Source organism: Solea solea, chromosome 1 (assembly GCF_958295425.1).
Source record: "Solea solea chromosome 1, fSolSol10.1, whole genome shotgun sequence".
Classification (NCBI taxonomy): Eukaryota; Metazoa; Chordata; class Actinopteri; order Pleuronectiformes; family Soleidae; genus Solea; species Solea solea.
Genome location: NC_081134.1, coordinates 34,105,839 through 34,129,943, shown reverse-complemented (window position 1 = coordinate 34,129,943; position 24,105 = coordinate 34,105,839). Strand labels below are relative to the sequence as shown.

General features: G+C 41.8%; 2 protein-coding genes across 2 annotated transcripts; one reads left to right on the top strand and one right to left on the bottom strand.

Moving 5' to 3' along the window:
* Positions 1 to 75: 75 nt before the first annotated feature.
* trpc1 (transient receptor potential cation channel, subfamily C, member 1) lies at positions 76 to 15,931 on the bottom strand. Its single transcript, XM_058622683.1, has 13 exons — positions 14,943 to 15,931; positions 13,749 to 13,903; positions 12,743 to 12,844; positions 12,441 to 12,643; positions 11,423 to 11,554; positions 11,033 to 11,228; positions 9,881 to 10,217; positions 7,615 to 7,754; positions 6,827 to 6,976; positions 1,543 to 1,727; positions 1,229 to 1,430; positions 722 to 916; positions 76 to 611 (listed from the first exon to the last, which is right to left on the bottom strand). The coding sequence occupies exons 1-13, from the start codon at positions 15,106 to 15,108 to the stop codon at positions 384 to 386; spliced, it is 2,391 nt and encodes a 796-aa protein (XP_058478666.1). The 5' UTR covers positions 15,109 to 15,931; the 3' UTR covers positions 76 to 383.
* Positions 15,932 to 18,718: 2,787 nt separating this feature from the next.
* Positions 18,719 to 21,579, top strand: chst2b (carbohydrate (N-acetylglucosamine-6-O) sulfotransferase 2b). The gene has a single exon (XM_058622698.1). The coding sequence runs from the start codon at positions 19,287 to 19,289 to the stop codon at positions 20,682 to 20,684; it is 1,398 nt and encodes a 465-aa protein (XP_058478681.1). The 5' UTR covers positions 18,719 to 19,286; the 3' UTR covers positions 20,685 to 21,579.
* The last annotated feature ends 2,526 nt before the right edge of the window (positions 21,580 to 24,105 follow it).

Below are 24,105 nucleotides of genomic sequence, written 5' to 3'. Positions count from 1 at the left end.
TTTCAGAGACAGAAATCAGCGAGACTCAAAATTAGAACTTGACTAAAACGGGTCAACAAGTAAAGCCCCAGAGGGTCAAAACTTCCAATATATCTTTATTTGAATTTCTGTTGAAAACAATGGCTGTCTTTATTTACAAAAAAGGCTGAATAGATAACACAAGGGGAGCTTATTCTGAAGGCTTTGGTGGAGAATACATATTTTCAAGTTTAAATGTCGCCTCTGTGTCTTAAAGGGCAGAGGGTCAGTTGTTTTTTTGTTTTTTGCACATGCTCAGGTCACACAGCAACCCAGACAAAAAAGAAGCAGATATTCTGTAAAGAGGAGGGAGAGAGAGAGAGAGAGAGAGAGAGAGAGAGAGGGAGAGATATCTTGTCTTTGTTTTAGCTCCTTGGGTAGAACATGGCGTATTTGGACGTCCGGAAACCTAGCAGGTCTCGCATCTCGTTGCGGAACTTTGAGAGGTCCTGGCGCAGGTCGTTCAAATTCTCCACCGTGGCCTGGTCGGTGCTCTGCATCTTCTGCCGCGTGGAGGTCAAGTAGCGGTGGACCAGACAGCACATGATCTTCTGGTAGTTTTCATCACGCTTCTGCTTCAGGTTTCTCCATTCCTGATTGGAAAAAGAAAGTAAAATGAAGTGACACGGTTGGTTTAAAGTGAGGAGAAAGGATTGAATTCATCCACAAACTGCACTGCTGGCTGCCATTTCCACTTTCTCACCTTCAGGCTGTTCTGTCTCTTCACCTTGCCTTTTGAGGTATGTGAACAGATCCACTTGCTCATGCTGGTCACCAAGTAGCACACCGTCTTTGGGGAGGGGAGGATATTGAACGGTGGTGGCAGGGTGCACTTGTCGTCGAAGTAGCTGAGCCACAGTTTGGCCCTGGCAAACTTCCACTCCTTGTCCTCGTGATTCTACAGCCCAACAGCCGCAAAGAACAATAACATCACAGGAATGTGAGAGCGGTCACACACACACACACATGCTTTTTTTCTGTGGAAATCCTTGAGGAGATACATTTCTTTCCACAATGTTTTATTGAGCATAATCAAAATCAAACTGTGGTTCAAAGGAGAAAGAAAATGTGCAGCAGGCTTCCAAAAAACTAACAATTTAACATCTGTGCAACATTACAGGGTGAATTAAATCGGAACAGTAAATGAAAAGAGTTTAAACAGTTCCTCAAAAGTGTTGAGAAACCAGAGCAGAACTTGTTTTGAACTCACAGCAATTTGTCTGAAGCTTTTGTGGAGCATCGCCACCAGGAGCTTGGTGAGCACGATCACGACCACGATGTTGTAGGTGCCGATGATCATGGCGCCAACAAAAGAGCGCAGCTCCTCTGTTAAGCTGATGCGGGTGACGAAGAGCGCGACGTGCGCCAGGGAGAAAATGTACCAGAACAAAGCATAGCAGGTGCCCAGAAACCTGTAAAAACAGAAGAAGAAGCGGACAGTTAGTAGGTTTCTGGTCAATACAACTCTACCAAAATCTAACATGTCTGGACGGTTTGAAATGACGGACTGAGGTTGGCCCGTACGTGTGGAATGCATCGTTGCTCTGTTGCTGGCAGAAGATGCCCTCGCAGTCATTGGGTGAATTCTTGTCCTTGTTTTTGTGGTCCTTTCCGTAAAGCTGAGTGAGTCCAATGGTGAAGGAGAATAAGACCAGCAGGAAGAGGCCCAGAAACTTTCCAAACTCCTGCAGCATCTGACCCATGGAGATCTGGAGAGAGATTAACTTTAGAGATTATTTTCTTTTCTGTTAAATGTTTCTGTTTGGGGCTGATCTAATCGCACAGGCTTCAGTTTTCTGGCAGCGATTAAAAGCAATTATCGATGCAGTGGATGCCAAGCGTGATATAAAACAGGAAGTCTTTTAGTGCAACTATTTATTATGATGGTATAGGTTCAGATTAAACCAAGTCCCATTTGAATCATGCATTTGGAAGCATCTAGAGCTCGATTTTTCGTTTTTTGAAACTTATTAAAAACTCTCAGTAGACATTTGGAAGTAAAGTTAGTAAAAATAGTGTCTGTGAAAATAGGTTTTGTTTTCTCCTCTTTTTATTTCACAATTCAACACATTCAATCTCTGCAGACAGGACGTGTTCTGCTGATATCGTGCGTCTTTTCAGGCGGACTTTAATTACTTTTCATTGACAGTAGTTATAACGCCATCAAACACAAGACAATGAATGCCAGCACAAGAGAGAGGAAGGAATATGACATAATCGATTTCCTAAAGTAGCGTATTCGCTGTCTACATTTGGCATTTTCAAAAAATACCGTTTCAGGTCACCTACAACGCCGTTTCCGTGTGGACGGTACTCCTCTCCGACAAAAGAAGTATGCATTTTCATTGTTTCCATGTGGGCGGCCCCATTGTAAAAAGTGCTATCTAACAGCTTGAAGAACCTAAATGGAATAAATAATTAGTTCCACCTGTGCTGTTCTTGCCATCATAAAATATCTGCATTTTTTTAAGGGGAATTGAGGTTGATCCGCTAGAACTTCCCTGTCTCTGCAAAGGTTTGAACAGTCGGCACAACTTTTTGAGTGTGATTTTTTGGTACCTATTCAATACTTGGATAGATGCAAATCTTCTGACTGCTTGCAGCTATTTCTTTTACCCCCATGTTCTTGTTGAGCAGTGATTCCCTGTGGAGTCAGGAAAAAAAAAAAAAAAAAGACATATTCTGGCAGCTGCAGTTTTCTCACTTTTACCTGAGGGAAGGCAAACATGGAGGAAGCCAGAGAGGGAACCGGAGGACAGAGAAGGTCTTCTCAGTCCAATGGAAATCCACTATTCATAGAAACGAGTGGCTTATCCGTTGACTAAGACCTAGTGATTCTCAAACAAGGTCGGGGCACGCTCGACCTTGCAAAGCACATACAGCACACACCAGTGGCCAGTGTGAAGGATGACCACTGTGGGTGCACCTCAAGGTGAACGGCGACTGCAGTGTTTGCACTGAAAGCCAGACTAGTCTAATGGGGTGATTCATTCTCTTGTCATGTCTAAATCCCCCCAGTGTATTTGTCTGCGACTTTGCACACATCTGATTTAGGGAGCCGAGGGTGTTGCCTGACTAACGTAGTTACTGTACAAACAGAGCAGGAATGCGGAAGGTCACTACAGCTCTTGACCTTGACTGGAAATGGCGTCTGATGGTACGTTAAACACATCCGAGGACGCGCGGACACTTTGTACTGGACAACCGAACAAAGCTTAGCTTCTGTTTGATCTATGAGAACAGAAGCGACATCATTTGTACGGTGCATCCGCCCTGACTGAGGAAGCGATTGTGTGTATACACCAGCAGGACAGGGGTGGATGGGGGCAACAAGCATTTATCCTATTGAACAGCTTACAGGTGGGTTTTTTTTGTGCAGTTGAATTGAAATCTACAAGTTTTCAAGGGCACTTCAGAGCTGATAGACTTAACCAGCATTGTGTGAACTCATTTGACAGTGGGTTTAAATGTAACGCACATTTGTTAACATTTAAAAAGTGACACACTACAGTTTTAACAGCCTATTAAAGCACAGTATACTGTTGCGGTTCTTCTCAATATAAAAACAAAAAAGTACTTTAGCATCTTATTCTACCTGATATACCAAGCACTCGTATTTAATTTTATTTCCCTTATTTAAATGCTAATTATTTTTTCCTACCCATAAATACACTGATTTCCAATTAAACAAGATGTTTCGCAGGATTATTTTTTGTCACAGTTCATTGTGGCCTCAGAATATAGCAGTTTCATTTTCATTTTGGTGACATTAACAGTGTGAATTTACCCTGCTGAAGAACCTGGGTAGTATTTCTGCAGTATGTACTTTGGAATGGGTGGAATACAGTAAAAAAAAAGAGAAAAAGACTCATGCTGAACATGTTTCCTGCGTTGCCGTTCGTTATACGAACACATGGGTTAAGTCTGGGCCATGAGTGAGCTCACTGGCCATAGTGGATTTACACAGACACATATTCACAATTCTCAGTCACTGTTTCCAACCTCAGGAGGGGGCACTGACCGGCAGACATGTGAGCTGGCCTCTTTAGGAAAAAACAGAATCAAAGAAACTTACATTACTGCAGCCCACACAGTACTGACTCACTGTCTGTCTCTCCGTGAGTGTGTGTGTGTCTTTGTGCACGAGTGTGTGCATGTGCATTAAAAAGGGAGGCGTGTCTGCCATGTGAGTGTCAGCGCCGGCCACACACACACACACACACACACACACACGTATTTTCAAGGCTAATAATTTTTCCATCCCACCAAGCCAGACGGTGATGTCACAGAGTGAAACAGAGGGGTGAGAATAAAAGGAATGAAGGAGAGATGGAGGAGATTAAAAAAAAAAGGCACCTTAGTGTTTTATAAGTCAACCACAAACAGCTCTTTGACTTAATGACAGGAAGGTATCTCTACAAATAGACCGACCTCACTGCATACCTGGTGTTTTTGTGCGTACTCGAGCAACATATGGGGGGAACGTTAAACGCTACAGACTTTACAATTTGACTGCGCACGATATCATGATGTGATAAAATGAGACACTGAAGGCACTGAATTGTTCGAGGAGCCCGAGCAGAAAAGAAATAAATATGTAAACCAGATTTTTGGCGAAAAGATTTTCTGGGGGAAGTTAGACAAGCAGCGACATAGACGGAGACTTTAAACAAAGACTTATGAGAATCAAGTTATGAAATACAATGCGTTGATGCATATTTGACTGTCTCCCCAAAGATGGTGCAGTAGAAAAGGATAACAGTCTCATGATTACTGGCACCATTTTACACATATTCACTATTTTTATGAGCAGCAGGAGAATATCCCTCTTAAAATATGCAGATTATACTGCATATACATCCTTTTCTACACTGCTTATACTTTTAAGGAGAATTCCAGGAGTTTTTAACCTGTGTTCTTTGTTTAAAAAATGTGTGTGTAATTAAATAGTACCTACAAAAACCTTTTAGACTTGGTCCAGTAGATCGGTTTAACTGGCAGCTGTGAAGCATAATCCAGAATATAATCCTGGCACTTTCTCTGTAATCTTACCAATAACTAGCTCTAAGTGTCTAAGTGTCTGACAGCACTATTGGAGCAAGAGTGTCACTCAACTCTCGCTCTGAATTCCACAGAGACGTGAGAGTTGTTACGGGAAAAATGAAGCAGCAACGCGAGTGAAAACAAGCAGTTTTAGTGCAACGCAACAGAAAATGTCGCAGTTACCCCGTAGGATTACACCGTAACGTTTACCGGCCATGTCGTGGCTGCAGGCTGAGACAATCTACTCCAACATGAAGTTCTTGTCAGTAATATTATTCACTCAACATATACTGTACAGGCCATGGAAAGATATGTAAACACTAAATTAGGTGACCTGAATGGATACACACTAAATGTTTTATTGCATGATCTGTGTTTTCTTTTGTAAAAACATTGTAAAAACATCCTTTATACACAGCCGATCAGTACAAGTGTACTGCTAATCATTTCCATACTCTTATGCAAATAAAGGGAAGAGATTCGGATTCTATTGGCTGCCAGACATTGAGCCAATCCGACACAGACCTTCCAGGATTCACATAAGTTAACACTTTACACTTGGATCGTGCATTTTTTTCATTAGATAAACATCTGCTCTTAATGTGCCACAGCCGTATTGATTACAGTTTAGGTATTTGTTTTTGTTGTCGGAAATATTCGAGAGAAAAGCCAAGTTTGCGGCGCTGCCTGGTCCACAAATAAATCTACTTAGCACGACCAGCGTACTGATGGTAAACCTTTCAACTTCCTACCTTTATTCCCACACAGCCAAATTTGCTGTTCATTTAGCGACAGATCAGACTCGCTGCATGTGCCAGATCGTTATTGACAATGACGGAATGGAAACTGACACGGGAGAACAGCGTTAACTCCCTTTTGTGCCAAAGTTGTTTGAGCAATCCCTTTTGTTTTAAAACTTGTTGATGTTGACGATGGAAACAGTTGTGATGCATATTTTAACAAAGCCGTGACTTAATCTACTGCCTCAGGTCACTGTGCTTATACTCATGATGATGGTTCGATGGTGCCGAGCACAGCTGGGGTGATGTTTGGTGTGGGCTCACACTTCACTGAGAGATGTGTGAGTGTTATGTGATTAAACAGAGTGATAGAAAGGGAAAGTAACTATTTAAATATCAGTGTCAGTGCGTTTACATAAAAGTCAGATTTTAGGTGACAATAATTTGGTTTTTCTTAATGTCATGTAAACAAGTTAGTCAGACTAAAATTGAGCTAGTTTTAGTCGAACTAACATACCTGGATAATTCGATTCATAGTCCGATTACTCCTGCATGTATACGCTTAGTCGGACTTGAGTCGGACTGGATTTGGACTTGGCGTTCTGTGCATGCACCAAAAAAGGAGCTGCTCTGTTGTTCTTTGGACAACACAGCAACCCGAGGAGCCGTGATCGATCTAAATTATATCACGATTAACACGTACAGCAGGTAAAAAACATACAGAACCACAGTACGATCCATCTCACCGTCCATTTCGCCGTTTGTTTTTCTGTGACATAAAGGTCAGCAGGAAACTGATTCAATACGCAGTAGCTTATAGACAGACACAGCGCCACCTACAGAGTTGGAGATACACAGCCAATAAATCCATTTTGTCGGACTCTGCAAGTAGTCTGATTACCCGTCTTAGTCGGACTACGACCTTAGCTCGATTAAATTGTGCATAGCGAGTGATGCACTTTTCTTTCATTAGAAGAGTCTGAATGCCTTGAGTGTAAGCCCCGCCCCCAGCACTGCTCTCCTACCTGCAGCGGCCCCAGTATGGAGCTGGTGGTGTACATGAAGAAGAGTCGCAGGTAGCTGAGAACGTTAGCAAAAGCAAACAGGCCCTCAGCCACCAGCAGGGGATGGATGGCATCCCAGTTCTTCCTCTCCGTTTCCTTCTCATTCTTGAACTGCAAAAACAAACAAAGACTCAGACAAACAAGCACAGTGGACAGGAAATGACCCACAGTGATGCTGAGGACAGATATGCTGCCCTTTTCCTGACCTTATAACAAATCATTTGAATGCAAGCTGCAGTGTTTTTTATCAAAATAAAAGCCACTCTTCTAAATTAGGGCCAGACATTTAGGAAGGTTTACTGGCAGAATCTGAAAATATAGTAACTAAGTATTAAATAGTAAGTACGGATGTTTAAAATTGTAAGTTTATTGTAACCTTAGAATACATACTTGCTTTACGTACTAAACAGACAATTGTTATGAGTTTTAAAGTGGCGAATAAAGGCTCCACCCACATAAAGTGACATGGAGGAGATTGGTGTTTGCATCTTTTCTGATCTTAGTTACAATCTACACACTAGACTTAAGAAGAAAATATAATTTATGGATCTTTTTAACTACATACAGTATTAACCTCTTTTGAAATGATTGAAAATGCTAAGAAATTAATAAATACAACGTGTCGATGAGCTTTAGAAGTTTCTGTTCAAATGTTCACATGTAGTATTCCTTTGACTCTGGTGTCGTTAAAGCTAACTTACATTGCATCAATCACTTGAATCTAAAGAGTAGAAAATGTGTGTGTGTACCTTGCTATGAGCAACGATCTTGAGAGCAAAGGTGGCAAGATAAAGGGAATTCATCACAAAGCTCAACTGGTTCCTCGACTCTTCCAGAAAGTCTTCCAACCCTTCGTACCACAGACGCTTCACGTCCGACCACACCATCCCTGTAGGAGAGCGGGAATACATCATCACCACACACACATGAAACACGGCTTTTTTTGCTGTCAACAATTTAAAAAGTGCTTCAACCCTCAGTGAAGGGGACAGGAATGCATGAGACGCAGCGATCGAAGATTAATGTGCAGAACACGTGTCATCTGCAGGATTTAGAGAGGTGTGAGGAATTTAATTAAGATGTTTTTTTTTGTACTCGACTGAAATTGAGACTGAAAGCTCAGCTAGAGCTAGTTACACGTCCTTTAAGCCTTGAGTCACAAATCATTAGCGTAAACTGAACCTGACTGATCTTTAATTGATTTTTGTGGTTTCATAAACAATCGGGGAGCAGAGGATTTGACAGGCGTCTGGCACAGGAATCCCCCTTTTTCATACATGAGTTGTTTCCGCCTCTCTGAATAATTCCCACGCAGCTGAGTAGAATCTTGAGCGTTATCACTGTGGAAAGAGTGAAATTTCAGACAGCGCCGAGACACAACATGACACATACTGTATATATACGCGGCGCAGAGACACAGTCTCTCAGAGCATCTGATTTCCACATTAATGTGAGGCATCTGTGTCGGGGGAATAGCAGGATGGAGGGGAAAGGAGAAAGATGAGATGCGGGGGGGTGCAAAGTGCGGTGAGAGTTGAAAGCTGCTGATTTGTACTTGTGAGTGCTGTCTGTTGACATGCAGCACATGCGAGGGCTGTAATAACTCCTGTCCACATCCTGATAACATTTGTACATGGTTGTCTGAGCGGGGTAATTGTAAGCTGCCTTCCGTCTTTGATATTGAACTCCTTTTGAGGAGCATGTAAGAGTAAAATCTGCACCACTGCATCGTGTCGTGCACTGAAGGCGCTTTACAATGGGGCAACTTTAGAGGGGGGAAAAAAAACTGCTGAGCTTGTTTAAATTGATCTTTAATGATGTTCTTTTGCAGCACTTATGAATTTTACCCCCTCTTGCGAGTTATCTCATTCCATGGAAAAACCCATTACACTCCCCTCTAGTGACTCAACTACTGATCCCCCTCCCCTCCTACAATTTGTGGAATACTTTGCAAATTACACCACCGCCATCTTCATACTAGTGAACAGATGCTTAAACATCCTTTTATAAGCTGCCAGGTGCAGTTTTGGGGACGATTTATCAAACAGACAAGGGAGTGACAAAAACTAATGGTGCTGTGGTCTGGCAGAGAGTAGCAGGATGATGCAACCATAATACAAATATCACTGCTGAGAAGGAAGAGCCATTAAAGCAACTGAAAGATCACACTAATGGTTTCTTTGCAGAAGAGGAAGGTGGAGTGGCTTTTCCCCCAGAGAAACCCAGAGTGAGTTTCCCCCATGATTGTCTCTGTGTGAGTATAATTCTGCACGTATGTGTGGTTTTCTGTGAGCTGAATGAGGTAATACCATCGCTAAGGTGGGTACACGGGGGAGAAAGATGAAGTAGCAGCTCTTTTCTGTAGAGCACAATTAGAAGCAGAGCTGAAAGATTTAATCTAGTCAAGTCATTTACTATAGAAACATCACTTTGTCATGTTCTGCTCGATAGGATTATAGATACAGTATAGTGGACTTTATCCTGGCTACAATAAGAATGAATAATTTTCGATTTGTCGAATGTCTAATTAAATTGTAGTAAATCCTGGTTTATATATTGTGTTTTTATTTTCAATTCTATATCTCCTATTAGGAGACTGATAACTCATTTCATATTTGACTCAAAATACATAACATGATAGTTACATACTGTAATTAAATAGTGCATGCATATGACTTTTAGGGCTGGGCATGAATACTCAATAATTTGTTTTATGATAAAATTAATAATAAAATATTAATACATTGATTAAAAAAGGTATTTTCTTCAGAAATGTTTAGCTTATGTGTGGTACATGTATTATCACAAGGTGGCAGCAGCAGCAAGCATTTGGTTAGCGCACAGGTAATTGCAAAAGTGATTCCATTTACGAGGTTTCTTGAAAGCATCTTGAAGCCACTCTCCTAAACTCAACACTCTGTGAACCCTGTATTCTTCTCATTAGCTCTTTATGTGCTTGTAGTGAAGAATTGGTGTAGGTTTAGCAGGAGCAGTAATGCTTTTGAAAAAACTGACCTATGATCCAAAGGATGAGCATGCAATCGATCATCTCCAGCGCAGGACCCATGGTGTTTTTCATGTCTTCGTTGTACACCAGAGAGTAGAGGTTGAGCAGCAGCAGGAATGTCATGTAGGAGGCGCTGTGGATGATGAACTTGACAAAGGGCGTGTGGATGATCTGGCCCACACGTGAACGTGGCACCAGAAGGTAGCAGACGGAAAGCAGCGGCCAAAGCATCGCCACGCTCAGCACTGTGGCGATCTTCAGACAGGTGTGCTTGCGCCGGTAGCTGGCCGTCTCTCCGAACCAGACCGTGTTGAGGAACTGCTGACAGTTGGACTGAGCCACAAACTGAAACATGAGAAAGTGGTTTTGATCTTAATTACTCTGAAGGAATATCTTTGGTTCATGTGCTTGACGACTTTTGTGTCAACAAGTTAAAAAAACGGATCCCATGTTTATGGAATAAACTGATTATCAGAGGGAGATTTATTTCAATCCTCACCAAAAATCGAATACGATTAACCAAACGATCAAATATTGTAATCATCAAGTGCCATTTCAACAAAGAGTACACGTAATAGACATGTATATTATTTTCTGGTTTAAGATCTTCTACCTGCACCACAGCAAATACACAGATAATGAATGGGATGTGTTGATTGTACTTAAAGGTTTAAATTGAGTCTCTTAGATACAGTCTATGAATTAGAGTGGCTTTAAATGAGTATTATATAGAGTAATTACTGAGAGCTGATGTAAGTGTCTTCTATACGTCACTGCTCTTTCTGCAACAAGAATCCAATCACAAATATGGGGCATATATAGGGCAAGAAATTAAAAAAGAAAATAAATGAGGAGTTTTCTGAGGTGCTGCTTTAAAGAGAACCTGATCCGTGTTATTGCCCCACCAGTAAAGAGTATTATGCTGTTAGCTGTACTGTGATATACGAGTCCAACTATTTACTCAGCTGTACATTGCCCCACAGCTTCAGACTTCAAGCTCAGGTTTGTCTTTGGACTGCCGTTGCCTGGAGGAAACACTTCATCCTGTCAAAGCCATAATTCCCACAGACATGCGCTGGCGTCCTGTGGATTATATACAGCTGATATGGTGAATATATGGTATATTGACTCTCACACGTTACAGTCTTTGCCGCTCTTACCTCTTTTTGGTTGTACTTGATGGCCAGCTTGAGTCGGCTGAGGTTCATGCGCTCCTCCAGCAAGCCTCTCTTGTCGACGTGATCTTCGTTGGACGTGTGATTCAGAATAACTTCGAGCTCTCGCGAGTTTCGAGCCTGTGCCAGCAGGTCCTTGGCAAACATCTTGCACTGCTTTGCCAGCTCCTCATAATCATTCCTGGAGCGAAGAAAAGGAGATGAAATCAGTCAACATGAACTCCAATTATCCAGATCTGTTCCAAACTATAAAGGATGAGGTTGTACGATATTATCATTTGCACGTGTGTGGACATACAGTATGCCTGTGAGCATTGATGTATATACGTATTATAGTGTTTCAAACACGACTGACTGATGTGCAGCAGTTAATACCTGAACTCCACCTCAACCAGACTGAGCTCCCTGAGGTCTGCACTCAGCTCAAAGGCTCTGAGTATGGGATCTTCCTCGGTCAACATGATCAGCGAGGGGCTGGCAAGGCACCGATAGATGTCCAAGCGGAACCTGAAGAACGACAAGTGATGAGGATGTAGAAGTGATGGCGGATTAGAAATGAGAAAAAGGGATAATGGAGAAGATTTCTTTGCTACTGATGCAGCTGCCTCATTGGTAACTGCCTTGACCTCGATGTTGTATGCCAGCCAAACTGCAGACTGATTCACTTAGTGTACTGTGTGGGAGGTTACACTCCCCTGCAGTGAGAATAAAATGCCTGGCAGAGGAGATCAGCAATATCTGATGGTATCATAAAACCAAGAATTACAACTTCCCAGAGGAAAGCCTGCTATCTCTGCTGCTTTTCTTTATCTGTGTTGGTAGAAATGTATATGTCAGTGTAAAAAGCACCACTTATGTTGTAAAATATACAACCACACTACTGAATAAATTCCTTTAACAAAAAAAAAAAAGAAAAGCTAACGATGACATTTTCCAAATGAATGTATCATCAAAAACAAGGTGCTGCAGTGTTTCACAAGAAGCTTCACTGAACACTTTTCTTTTGACAGATTCATGATTCATGGCTGTTTTCAATCTCCAACATGTCAGAGGAAGAAGCAAAACACTCATTACTTGAAATATCACACCCATCATCTGTAAAAAGAACGTGATACTAACAGCCATTCAACAATATAAATAATATTAGAATTTACAGCTGTTGTGACCATTTGCCTCTGCTGTCTCCCATTTTCTTTCTTTTTTTTGTGGAGTTCTTCCTCATCTGATCTGAGGGTCTAAGGGTAGAAGGTGTCACTTGCTGTACTGACTGTAAAGCCCTTCGAGGCAAACATGTGTTTGTGATGTGGGGGCTATATAAATAAAGGTGACCTGACTTGACCTGGCTGTTTCCAAGAAAAAAAGAAATCAGTTCAACGCGACTCTTGAATTCTACCTGGAGTGCCGTAAGCTGTCCTTCTTGTTTTTGGCATTGCAGAGTGTGCACTCGCAGCCTACAGCGTGAGGCCGCGGGAGCGAGATGTCTTGTTTCAGCAGCATGGTCAGGATCTCGTAATTGTTCCTGTGGGCAGCCAGGATGACTGGAGCCACGTCCATGGTGGTCGAATACTCTGGGTTCTGAATCCGCTGCATCAGTTTCTATAGAAATTCAACAGACACAAATTGTATCAGTTTTTTTTTTCAGTGTTTTTCTTGGCGGAGGAGGAGGATCATTTGAGCAGGGAGAAGGAGACTAACAGCGATGGAGGGTTTGGACGACCGCCTGGGCCTGTGGTTGAGGAGGATGTCCACAGCTCCCACCACTTCAGAGTCTATGGCCACCAACAAGGCATCTGTCGCCTACAGACACACAAAGGCACGATTTAGATATGGAGAGCCATAGCACACATAGACTTCACATCATAATAATCCCATACTGGTCAGAAATCACTGGATCAGATATCAGATAAATGTGGAAATATGACTATTAAACCTTAAAAACATCATGTTAGTGTTAAATAAAGTAGCAACTGGTAATGACGTCGTCACCCATAAGAATTCTCAACTCCTGTTCGAAGCCTTGAGTCACAATTTGGCCGGTGCCATTATTATTGAATGACATCAGCTGTCAGTCACACTCGTATCTGACGTAAATTACCATTTATTTTGCCTCTAACTGGTCACATAAGACAACCCAAAACTAGCGATTGAGACCATTGAGAACATTTTCAGGAAAATGTTTACGATTGACATTATAAAACAAGAGAGAAGTGCAGTTCTTTTTCACCCCCTGGTGGCTTTTAAGTATATTTTTACTTCTGGTTGGCTTAAGCCAGCAAAGCGGAAGACTATGTCTAAATGCAGCAGCCTAAATGTTTAAAAATAAAAAACTATATTGTATTGATGTTGGTTTCATTTCTTGTTGTGATATTGTCTCAATTCTTTGAAGTGCAGTATTGATATGGAAATATTCTTGACGGGGGTTTTCTGACCGTTGTTGTAGTTGATATAACATTTTGATTATTATTTTGAGAGTTGAGAGTTTGTAATAGACAATTTTGAGGAGGGAAAAACATTATCACCTTAGTTATAGTATCCTAATATACAGCATTGTAATCCCTGTAACCCATTGCCACTGATCAGTCCTAATTGGTAGATGCTCAAACTTGTAGCATCAAAGCTATTAACTACTGTTAACTTTTGAACACACATTATTTGCTGCTGAATGTGTGTGTCTGTGTGTGTGTGTGCGTGTGTTTACTACCTGGCAGCCATGATCCAGAAGCAGCTGCAGGATGTCTAAATTCTCGTTCTCGATGGTGATGGTCACGGCGTCTCGGCCCAGCACGTCCACGCAGTTGAGGTTGAGCTCGCCGTGTCTGTTCTCCTCGAGCAGTTTCTTCACCATGTAGTAGTCACCTGAGGAAGAATTCTGGCTTTATAAAAGAAGTGCAAGTATCATCCCGCGGATGTTTTTTTGTGTGTCAAACGGACACAAACATCTTCAGGCATGAGGCCAACAGGCTGAGCAGCAGCAGCAGCAGCAGTCCTCCTCAATAACAATAACATCTCCCTCAAAGGACAAGAGTTCCTGTTTCTGAGCTACGTTTAGACAGACTTTATATGGTTATACTTGCAGTTACAGCCTTGCAGCCTGTACTCTTAAAACAACATTTTGCCTGCACAATGTTCTCAACTTATCGGTGACACAGAGCAGCTGATAACACCAATATTTCTGTGTTTCCTCAAGTTGTTCTTGGTGTTATACATGTTTTCTTCCTCTCTTCTTCCTCTTCTGAATCTCTTTTTTCACGCTCCTCATTCCCCACGTTTTCTTAAATTTTGTGCAGTTTCCCTCACGTTTTGTGTTCACTCTCCTTGTAAGGAGCTGTGGATACGTGCAGATAGTCAAAGAAAAACATATCCTACTCCCGTTTCCACAGCAGCCATCATCTACAGTATAATAGCAACATGCGAAAAAAGCAACATGCTTTCAATTATTACCCATGTAAGCCTGACAATATCGCTTCATATTTGCAAGAAAGGTCTCAGATCAGTCGATATCCGTAATTATCACCATAAAATGTCAGATAATCAAATATTAGGTAAACATTTCTCCAGTCTGAAGCAAAACATTCATAGCATTCAAGTATTATTGTGTGTGTATATATATGAACTATATATCTATATATCTTGAACTGGTTGTCATATTGATGTTGAAGGGAAGTATTAGTGATACACACTGGTATTGAATTGCTGCCCAGCCCTAATGCATCAGCGATATGTTCAATGTTTTTCCTGAGAGCCATTTTCTAAATATTACTCCCACGTTTTTTTTTTGTTCACATTTATATGAAAGAAAATGTTCACAAGAAAACCATCCTTGGAAATGGACCTGTTCAATATTAATGATTCAAATATCACACCACAGAAAGCATAACAGAGATAAATAACCAACCTTTCTCGCATGCCAATAAGAAAAGCTTCTCATCCAGCGTGGTCTCCTCCTTCACCTCCCTCACATCTTTCAAGGCCAGAAATTTATCCGGAGAGGAGGTGTCCGTGCCCTGGTACAGAGCTGCCATTACGACGGAGAGCGAGTACGGACAAACACTGATGTGCATCCCACTAGAAAGCGGCGACCATTACGCATGAAAACCCCCCTCTTACAACGGGAATGACATGCGAGGAATCATTATTTTCTGTCCGTCTGTCGCAGCGACGCAAACCAGAATCATCTAGTGTTGATGTTGTCGTCGCGCCTCCGCTGCGTCCTGGTGCGCGCTCCTGCACTCTCTCTCTCTCCAAAAAAACAATCTATGTCGTTGTAAAATTCAGTTCAAATGAGTGGCCGGATTAAAAAACAAAACAAAACATCCGTGTTTACGCGCACCATCTTCTTGCATCGCAGCATCCCTGGGAGATGGTTTTCGGTCCTGATGCTGCTGACGCGCATCTTACTGCGCATGTGTGCTCCTCCACCTGCTCGTCCAGTCCACGTCGCAGGCGTAAAGCCTTGGTGCTTCATGATTATGTAACAGGGATGTTCCATGATTGCACTGAGGATATCAGTGTCCATAATATGCAGCATAATTATGTAGATCCATGTGGTCTGGCACCAGAAATGATGTGGATTAGATTTTGATGTGCAGTGTGTTTTTGTGGGTTATGATTGATGATAAATTAACATGGAAAAACACACTGATCATGTACTGCAGAGGCGTAAAACTGGCGGCCCAAGGGCCACACGTGGGCCCCCCCAATCGATTACATGTGGCCAGAGGTGGAAAGCATACATCATTCCAGATCAAAACAAGCACTTTTACTTTGAAATTCTATGACATATCATCATCATCTCCATGGAATATTGTGTTATATAAGACGAGACGCTCATTGGCCCCCAGGTCATTTGAGTTTGACACCTCTGCTGTACTGTATCTCAAAGGATTTTTTTATATACTTTTGATACAGTATATTGTGGGGATCAACATTTAAAGCAATATAAAACAATGATTTGGTTTAAAACAAAATAGAACAATAAGCCACTTACAAATGTTGTTCTAAGGAAAAGGATAGGAAAAACGCAAAAGTTTATTATACAAAAGGTCAAAAGGGAGATGTACTGTATTTCTATTATTGGAATGATGGACTAGTGCAAATGTGAATGAAAGAATGTGTACATGCCTTTTGATTTGCAGATAAATGATTTGTAGTCCTATTTTTGAGGGGAATAAGTTCATTAAAAATGTGTGCACGTGTACATACAAATGTGTCAGTGTGTAAATATATGAGCGTATCTTTTTATCGTTTTCTTTTCCTTCTTCAGACGTGTAACCTTTTGGGGAGGTCATATATGACAGGCATGTATAAGCCCTTTGATTTTGTCTGTGCTGTATATCATTTTTTTTTCTGTTTACTAACCTATGGCCTTCTTGTTGTACAACAATGCTAACATCACAGCACATAATATGAAATACTATGTTATATCTCAGTGTCATTTGATCAAGAGACAAAGGAAAGAAATCATCATTTCTTGTGTGCGTGGGTGGACATCTATAATATTGGACTGGCTACTTCCTGCAATGGATATTTCCATGTAGCTGATGGGTTTTGGCATGCATGGGTGAAACCATTACCCATGGATAATGAAGAGAGAGAGAGAGATGTCATCTGTGCTAGGATATTCAAATCGCTGCATATCAGTTCTCAACATGGGTGTAATAAAAAATAATAAAATGATTGATTTGGACTGAAATAAAACTGAGCTGCATCCACTTTGACTTCTTTCACAAACACTCTGTTCTTTAAGTGTCCTTAGAGATGTCAAGACAATGTGAAAATGTACATTACCAGGAGTGTGAAGCAGTTATGTGACGTCCAGTGATGAGACTTGACCATTGACCTCTGAGGTCTGACTACTTGAAGCATGTGTACGACCGACTCCTGTTCACGAGGGAACAAATACATGACAGCATTATCAATTTTCATTAATTATCTACATACCTTGTAGGAAGATGATTGCAATGTAATACATTACACACAACATTGTTTAAATAATCGATCAATCACTCTGTCCTCACTGTTAATGAGGCATCGTCAAGCTGAGTACAGCTTAAAATGGCGCATATGTTAGAGCATATTAGGACCCTGGGGTAATTAAGATTCATATACAGTAGGCGCTGTTAAAATTTAAAATGAGCATTTTAAATTCAGCTCTTCTCCATCCAATCACTCATATTCTACACAATAATAGTTGCACACTGAGAAAATGGTCCTATATGCACCTCATTACCCAACAATGCAGTCCTCAATTAATCTTTTTTAAAAAAAGTTCTTTCTAAAATGCTACTACCAAATGTTGAAAAGTGCAAAAGTCATTAACATTCACTCTAGTTTGCCTGTAAGTCCAAATGCCATTTGAATGATGATTTATCGTTGATAAATTCTAAATATAAATGCATTCAAAGAAGAAAGAGAAGTCAGTTTCTTTGTCCTGATTGGAAACAGCAGCTCCAGCAGAGGGCAGTGTGCACAAAGGATCTGCGATGTGAGCATCCATTGTAAACAAGACCACTAGATATTCTTCATTATTTACTGTGCAGTCTAACAATCCATCTACTTTAATGTAATCTCTGTTCAAAAGCGTGATAACAAACAGCTTTACTTAATGTGCAATCTATCTGCCTGCTTTCAAAAAATAAGCAGGGCTTTAATATATACGTGTTTCAAGAAAAAGAGAGTTTTTGGTGTTACATACACATTTGTATGAATAATTTAGGTGCTACACAGCCTGAATAAAATCCCCAACATCAGCATAATCCCACTCTGGACATGAGAAGTCAGTGGTCAAAGGGCTGAGGCCTTGTGCTGCATCACTTGAACATGCTGTAATCCCAAACTGGCAAGTCACTCTGTAAAGATGACAGTGTCAATCTGAAGGAACATGTGGTTTCCCCCACCGGTTCAAACTCACATGGCCTTACAACTTCCCAGGGTTTTACACTTCCTGTGGAACAGCTGCCAAGTGTCACACACTCAGCCAAATCCACTTAAAAGCGGCGTCAGTCACTGGGATGTTTATCATGTCATAACATATCAGATAAAAGAAGATATTTAAAAAAATAAAAATGTGTTTTTTTTCGCTGCAGAAGTAAAGTAACTCTTTAATTGAGTTGTTTCTATAATTAATCACAAAGATATTACCAAGAGTTACCAACACTTCTAAAGAAAGAGAATCCGTTTCCTTGACCTGGACTTCCCTCTTGAGGCGACTGTGGGAAACACATTTAATGTGAAATAATGAGTATTGATTGTGTGGCCATGTACCATGAAGGGAACATAGATTAGAAAATGAACGACAGAACTTTTTTTTTTCTTTTTTTTTTTTAATTGATGAGAAATTTAAGTTTAAACTAAGAAGCAGTGGTGAAAAACAAACGTGGTTGGATTAAAAGGGAAACCTTATTTTGAAGTCTTTAAGTGGCATTTGATTAGAAGACAGTGAGGCAGACAGACGAGCACTGGGAAACAACAACAGCGGCATCTTGAACGTCTACCATTGCTGTGATCTATAGGAGCCAGTGTCGAGGCTGCAGGGAGACTGACGCGCCGCGCGTCCAATGGCGCGCGCCGCTGACGCACGACGCACAGATGTGGGCCAATGAAATCCACCTGTGGGCGGGACTTTCCCCCCACTGCTCGTATTCTGATTTAATCCAGTGTGTATTACTTGGACGAGCGGAGGAGCAGGAAGAAAGAAGAGACCCTCACAGGCAGATGGTGATAACTGTGCCGACCGCTGCTCCGTTACGGCAGATGCGGAGTGATCCTGCGTGCCGCTCTGCTGCGTCAAAAAACCGCCGACTTTGTCTGAGAAGCCGCGGTCTTACCGGGGGGGTTCATTGTTCTTTTTGAATCTTGGAAGGAAGGATGCCCGAGATGGTAACTGCGCAGGGATGCCTCCGCGGAGTATGGGCTAACAGGGCGTCTGTTCCACTGATGAAAGCCTCTCCGTTTTTGCTTTGAATAACACGGACCACCCACAGAATCCCTGCGCCGTCGTGTACAACTTCGTCGCTGCTCTCTCTTCTCCATCCTGCCCGGGAAGAACATTGCGCACTGCAGTGAAAACTGGGATTTCGCCGTTGTGGAATTTCGAAAAGGTAGTGAATATATAATCAATTCAGCCGGCATTCAAATCCCTCATCTGTTCCCAGTGCATGGTACATTTATACATCCTTCACATTGTGTCGGCCACTGCTTGAGGAACTGTGGTGGTGAGAGCCACTCTCCGCGGTTACAGATGAGAGGCAAACAATATCATCAAGCACTGAAGTTGACAGCGCCTTGGGAGAAGGATGCTGGCTTTGGGAGGAAGCTTAAAACCTACAGGAATCATACCAAGATAATTGCACAGCCCGGGATCGTGATGAAGGTCCTGCGCAGGAAGAGGATTGTGTTATTTATGGCCTATTTCTTACTGCTGGTCCTCACTATGCTTAATTTGGCGAATTATAAATGGACGAAAGAGCCACAGCAGTGCAATCATCAGATGAGGAGCACCACTTATCAGAGCAGATCTGACATCCGCTACCTATACAGGCCCTCTCTGGCCAAAAAGAGACAGCTCATCTATGTTCTGACCACCTGGAGGTCAGGCTCATCGTTTTTCGGGGAGCTTTTTAACCAGAATCCAGACGTGTTCTTCTTGTACGAGCCCATGTGGCACATTTGGCAGAAACTGTACCCTGGTGATGCAGTGTCTTTACAGGGGGCTGCCAGGGACATGCTAAGCTCCCTGTACCGCTGTGATCTGTCTGTTTTCCAACTTTACAACAGCCCCGGGGGCAAGAATTTCACCTCGCTGGGACTATTTGGGGCCACGCTCAATAAAGTTGTGTGCTCCTATCCCCTCTGCTCAGCCTACAGGAAGGAGGTGGTGGGAATGGTAGACGACAAGGTGTGTAAAAAGTGTCCCCCTCAAAGCCTTAGACTGTTGGAGGAGGAGTGCCTCAAATACAACACCATAGTCATTAAAGGGGTACGCATTTTGGATGTGAATGTGTTGGCTCCACTCATGGAGGATCCATCTTTGGATTTGAAGGTGGTACACCTAGTTAGGGACCCACGGGCAGTGGCCAACTCCAGGATTAAGTCCAGACACGGTCTGATAAGGGAGAATTTACAGGTAGTCCGCAGCAGGGACCCAAAACTTCGCCGGATACCCTTTGTGGATCCCGGTCACAAAGCCAATAAAAAGGACGGCTCAGACTACCACTCCATCGGAGCCATGGAGGTGATCTGTGACCGCACCTCCAGGACGTTGAGGACTGCCTTAAACCCACCGAGCTGGCTGAAGGGGAAGTACATGGCCGTGCGCTACGAAGACCTGGTTGAGAACCCGGTCAAGACCTTGCGGAGCGTTTACCGTTTTGCCAACCTTACCAGCAACCATGACATTGAGTCCTTTGCGCTGAACATGACCAGTGGCTCCACCTCCTCCTCTAAGCCATTCATAGTCTCGTCCAGGAACGCCACACAGGCTGCTAGCGCGTGGAGAACAGTGCTCAGCATTCAGCAGATCAAACAAGTAGAAGACTACTGTCACCACGCGATGTCTGTTCTAGGGTATGAGAGGGTCAGAACAGCTGGGGAGGCCAAGGACCTGAGCAAATCACTTCTGGCACACTCCAAACTGTGAATACATCTGCAACCACCAAAGACCTTTTAATTTAATATAATTTTTTTTGCATCGAGTGCCGTTTCCTCTTATTGTGGGATTTAATAAGCTTTACTTTGTTTGAGGAGCTGCGCTGGCCACATATGGAATGTGTCATAATTCTCTGAGCTGAATTGCGGTGGTATTTGAAGGGACCACTTCTTTTCTACTGGAGTGATGGATAGGTTTGACAGTACAGTACAAGGCCCATGAACGTGATTTCAATTGTGAAGCTGCACCTGTGACAAAAAAACAAACAAACAACTGTATCCTGTTCATGTATCTTGTTATGATGATGATGATACTTCAAAGTGGATGTTTTGGGGTTATTTTTGAATGTTCAAAATCTTACAAAACTATTGTTTCTTTTCCAGTCTCCATACTGTCTGTAAAAGTGAAAACAGTGAATGAAAGACCAACAAAAAAACAAAGAACCGATTAAAAGAAAAAAAGGAAAAAAATCTCATTGCTAATATTCATTTGTAAGATCTGGGTGATGTCGGAGACAATCAGAAAATTAGTATGTTGACGTGCCATAGGTAGAGAGGTGTGATACAGAGGCTACATCTGAACAGCATCTGTGCAATGTCTAGATTTAAAAAAAAAAAAGGAAATTGTGTTTTTAATTTTGTCACAGAATCCTTGTAGGAAAAACATTCAATGTGGCCAATGTCCCTCCAGTGTGTAAGCAGTATGTTCTACCATTTTCAAATGTTTACAATTGCTTGCTCTTATGGAAAACACGTGATCTGGGAATATTGCATCGAGTAAAGTTCACAGTAAACAAAAACAGAAATTGCATTTGTTTTGAAAAACCTGCACTGCTCTACATTTTATACATGGGGGAAAAAAGTAAATAAAATCTAATATGGGTGGCGACGAGTGGATTTAATCAATATTGCAATAACAGAAAGGCTCTGTAATAACTGTTCTTCATAATTCTAAAAATACACTCTGCCTTTCCTCCACATTTACAACCCCTATGCTGGAATTTCATAAATATTCCATTTACCTTTCCAATGCAAAAGGTGTCCTGTGGCGTTATCTTCCATCAGTCATTCCTGCGTTTGTTGTCACAGGGATGTGATTTTTATCCCTTTATCTCAAACTGTAGATTAGTAGAACATGGTGAGGCCTTTGGCATTGATGTGTAGCCCATCGTCTGCGCTGTGGACATGTAGTTTGTCGTCAGACAGGGTTTTAATTATCACAAAAGTCTGTATTCATAAGTTTCGTAAAACAGAAACAGTTTGTGAAAATCAACCCATCTCATTCAATTTCTAAACGGTTCCTCTAAAATAGGACAAAACGACGTGGACTCATCACAATCTCCAGTCTGTTGAGCCACATTCAAAGATAAGCTCAAGAAAAATACAGAAATGAGAATGTGGTGTTATTGTTTCGCAGCAATCGAGAGCAGAGACATTCCATAGATGCAGCCATGCATTCGCAGCATAATGTGGGATGCCCTCAGTTCAAAGACAACAGCTTTCTCTAATACGAGGGGGAAACAAGTCTCTCTCTCTCTCTCTCTCTCTCTCTCTCTCTCTCTCTCTCTCTCTCTATATATATATATATATATATATATATATATATATATATATATATATATATATATATATATATATATATATATATATATGTTCACAGAGTCAAAACCTCCACAGACTGGATTTGTACCCAACACCGGTCTTCACCTATGTAGAGAGGGGCGATGCATTCAGGGAGGGGAGCAAAGTGCAATCTATAATTGAAGAAGTCATAGAAAACCCTCACATGCTAATGGCCTCTTTCCAAAATGCTGTTAACACACTAAAGCAATTGGACATGTGTGTGTGTGTGTGTGTGTGGAGGGAGCAATACATTTAGTGGAATACATTTAAATCACTTAAAAGTACTGAAGCAGAAAACAGCGCAATGAAAGTTTAATGAGGAGCTGGGAAAGAGCAGAGCAAAGTTGGCACAAAAATATAATTTCAAGTGATCTGGGGGGGGGGGGGAGAAAGTGGTTCACAATGAAAGTGGACGTTCTTGAACACTTTCCCCCCTGAAAAGTCCAAACCACGGCGTTGCATAACCGAGTATAAACGGAGCTGCTTTGCTCATAATTAATGTGTGACTGACCATGTTGCATATTCACCCGAGCTTTTGCTTTACAATGTGAAAAGTACACGGTGTCACACATTAGTCCCTTAGATCGCACAGACTTTAAGGACCAGTGTGTAAGAATTTGGGACCTCTAATAGTGCAGATTGTATTAAGAAACAAAAAAATTCATCCCCCTCTTTCCCAAAAGTGTCAGGAAACTACAGTGACCTTCGCATACCAGACAGAAGTGACTCCCAACCAGCGGGCCCCCCCAAGAGCTCTTTCTTGATTTTAAGAGTGTAGTTTATATACACTACCAGTCAAAAGTCTGGACACACCTTTACATTTATTTGAATGAGGAAGTGTGACCAAACTTTTGACTGGTAGTGTATGTAAAATAAGATGATGCAGAACTCTTACGGGAAAACAACTACAGTTAAGGTTTTTTTCTGGCTGAATGATCATGTGCTGATTCTTTGGCGCACAGGAAGTTAACCATTAAGTCAGTAAAGTGGAAAAAGATGATCTGAAACACACGCTGGCTCAAAATGATACATTCTCAGACTCTCATTAGACATTAAAAGTAAAGTTCAAGTAAATGTTTGTGCATTTTTGCAACAGGAAACAGAATATACAGCACAGTAGTAGTAGATTCTTTCTTTTTTGGGTGGGTGTGTGGTGGGGTGTACAGTGTCAAAAATGTGGGTCAGTCAAGATTGTGATCCACTGCTTCTTCAATACACAAAACACATTTGGATACTGGAGGAAAATGACGATACATAATAGTAAAAAAAGTTAAAAACAAAGTACATAATGTGATTGTTCTTTAGTTTTTGACCCGCCCCCCGCTGATACATATAGAACCATTATGAGGGCCGCAAATGTGATTCCTGGTCGGCTTCTCTCGTTGTGTCCTGTCCACTTACCCCCCGTCACTGTGGGATTCAGGGTCATGGTCAGAGGTCAGCGATGGATGGTAAGCTTCACACCTCCCCGGTCAGAGCTGGAGCGTTAACAAGGCCCAGATGTTCCTCCACTCGATCCTCTCGTTTCTCACATCCGGAGTTCACCTATTGATGGAAGCAGAATCTCTTTTGTTTTCTCTCTGAGTTGATCTGGTTCAGTCCCAAACAGCTGTTCTTCATCCTGAACAACAATAACTTTAATTGCATCCGCCCTCTGAAGACATTTACAGTATGTAGTAACACAAAGGGAAGTATCACTGTTTAGAGACGCATGGGATCGTAAGAGGAGGAGGAGGAGGAGGAGTCCGGCCAATAATCCAAAGCATTGTGAAAGAAGGCCGTACGTGTTA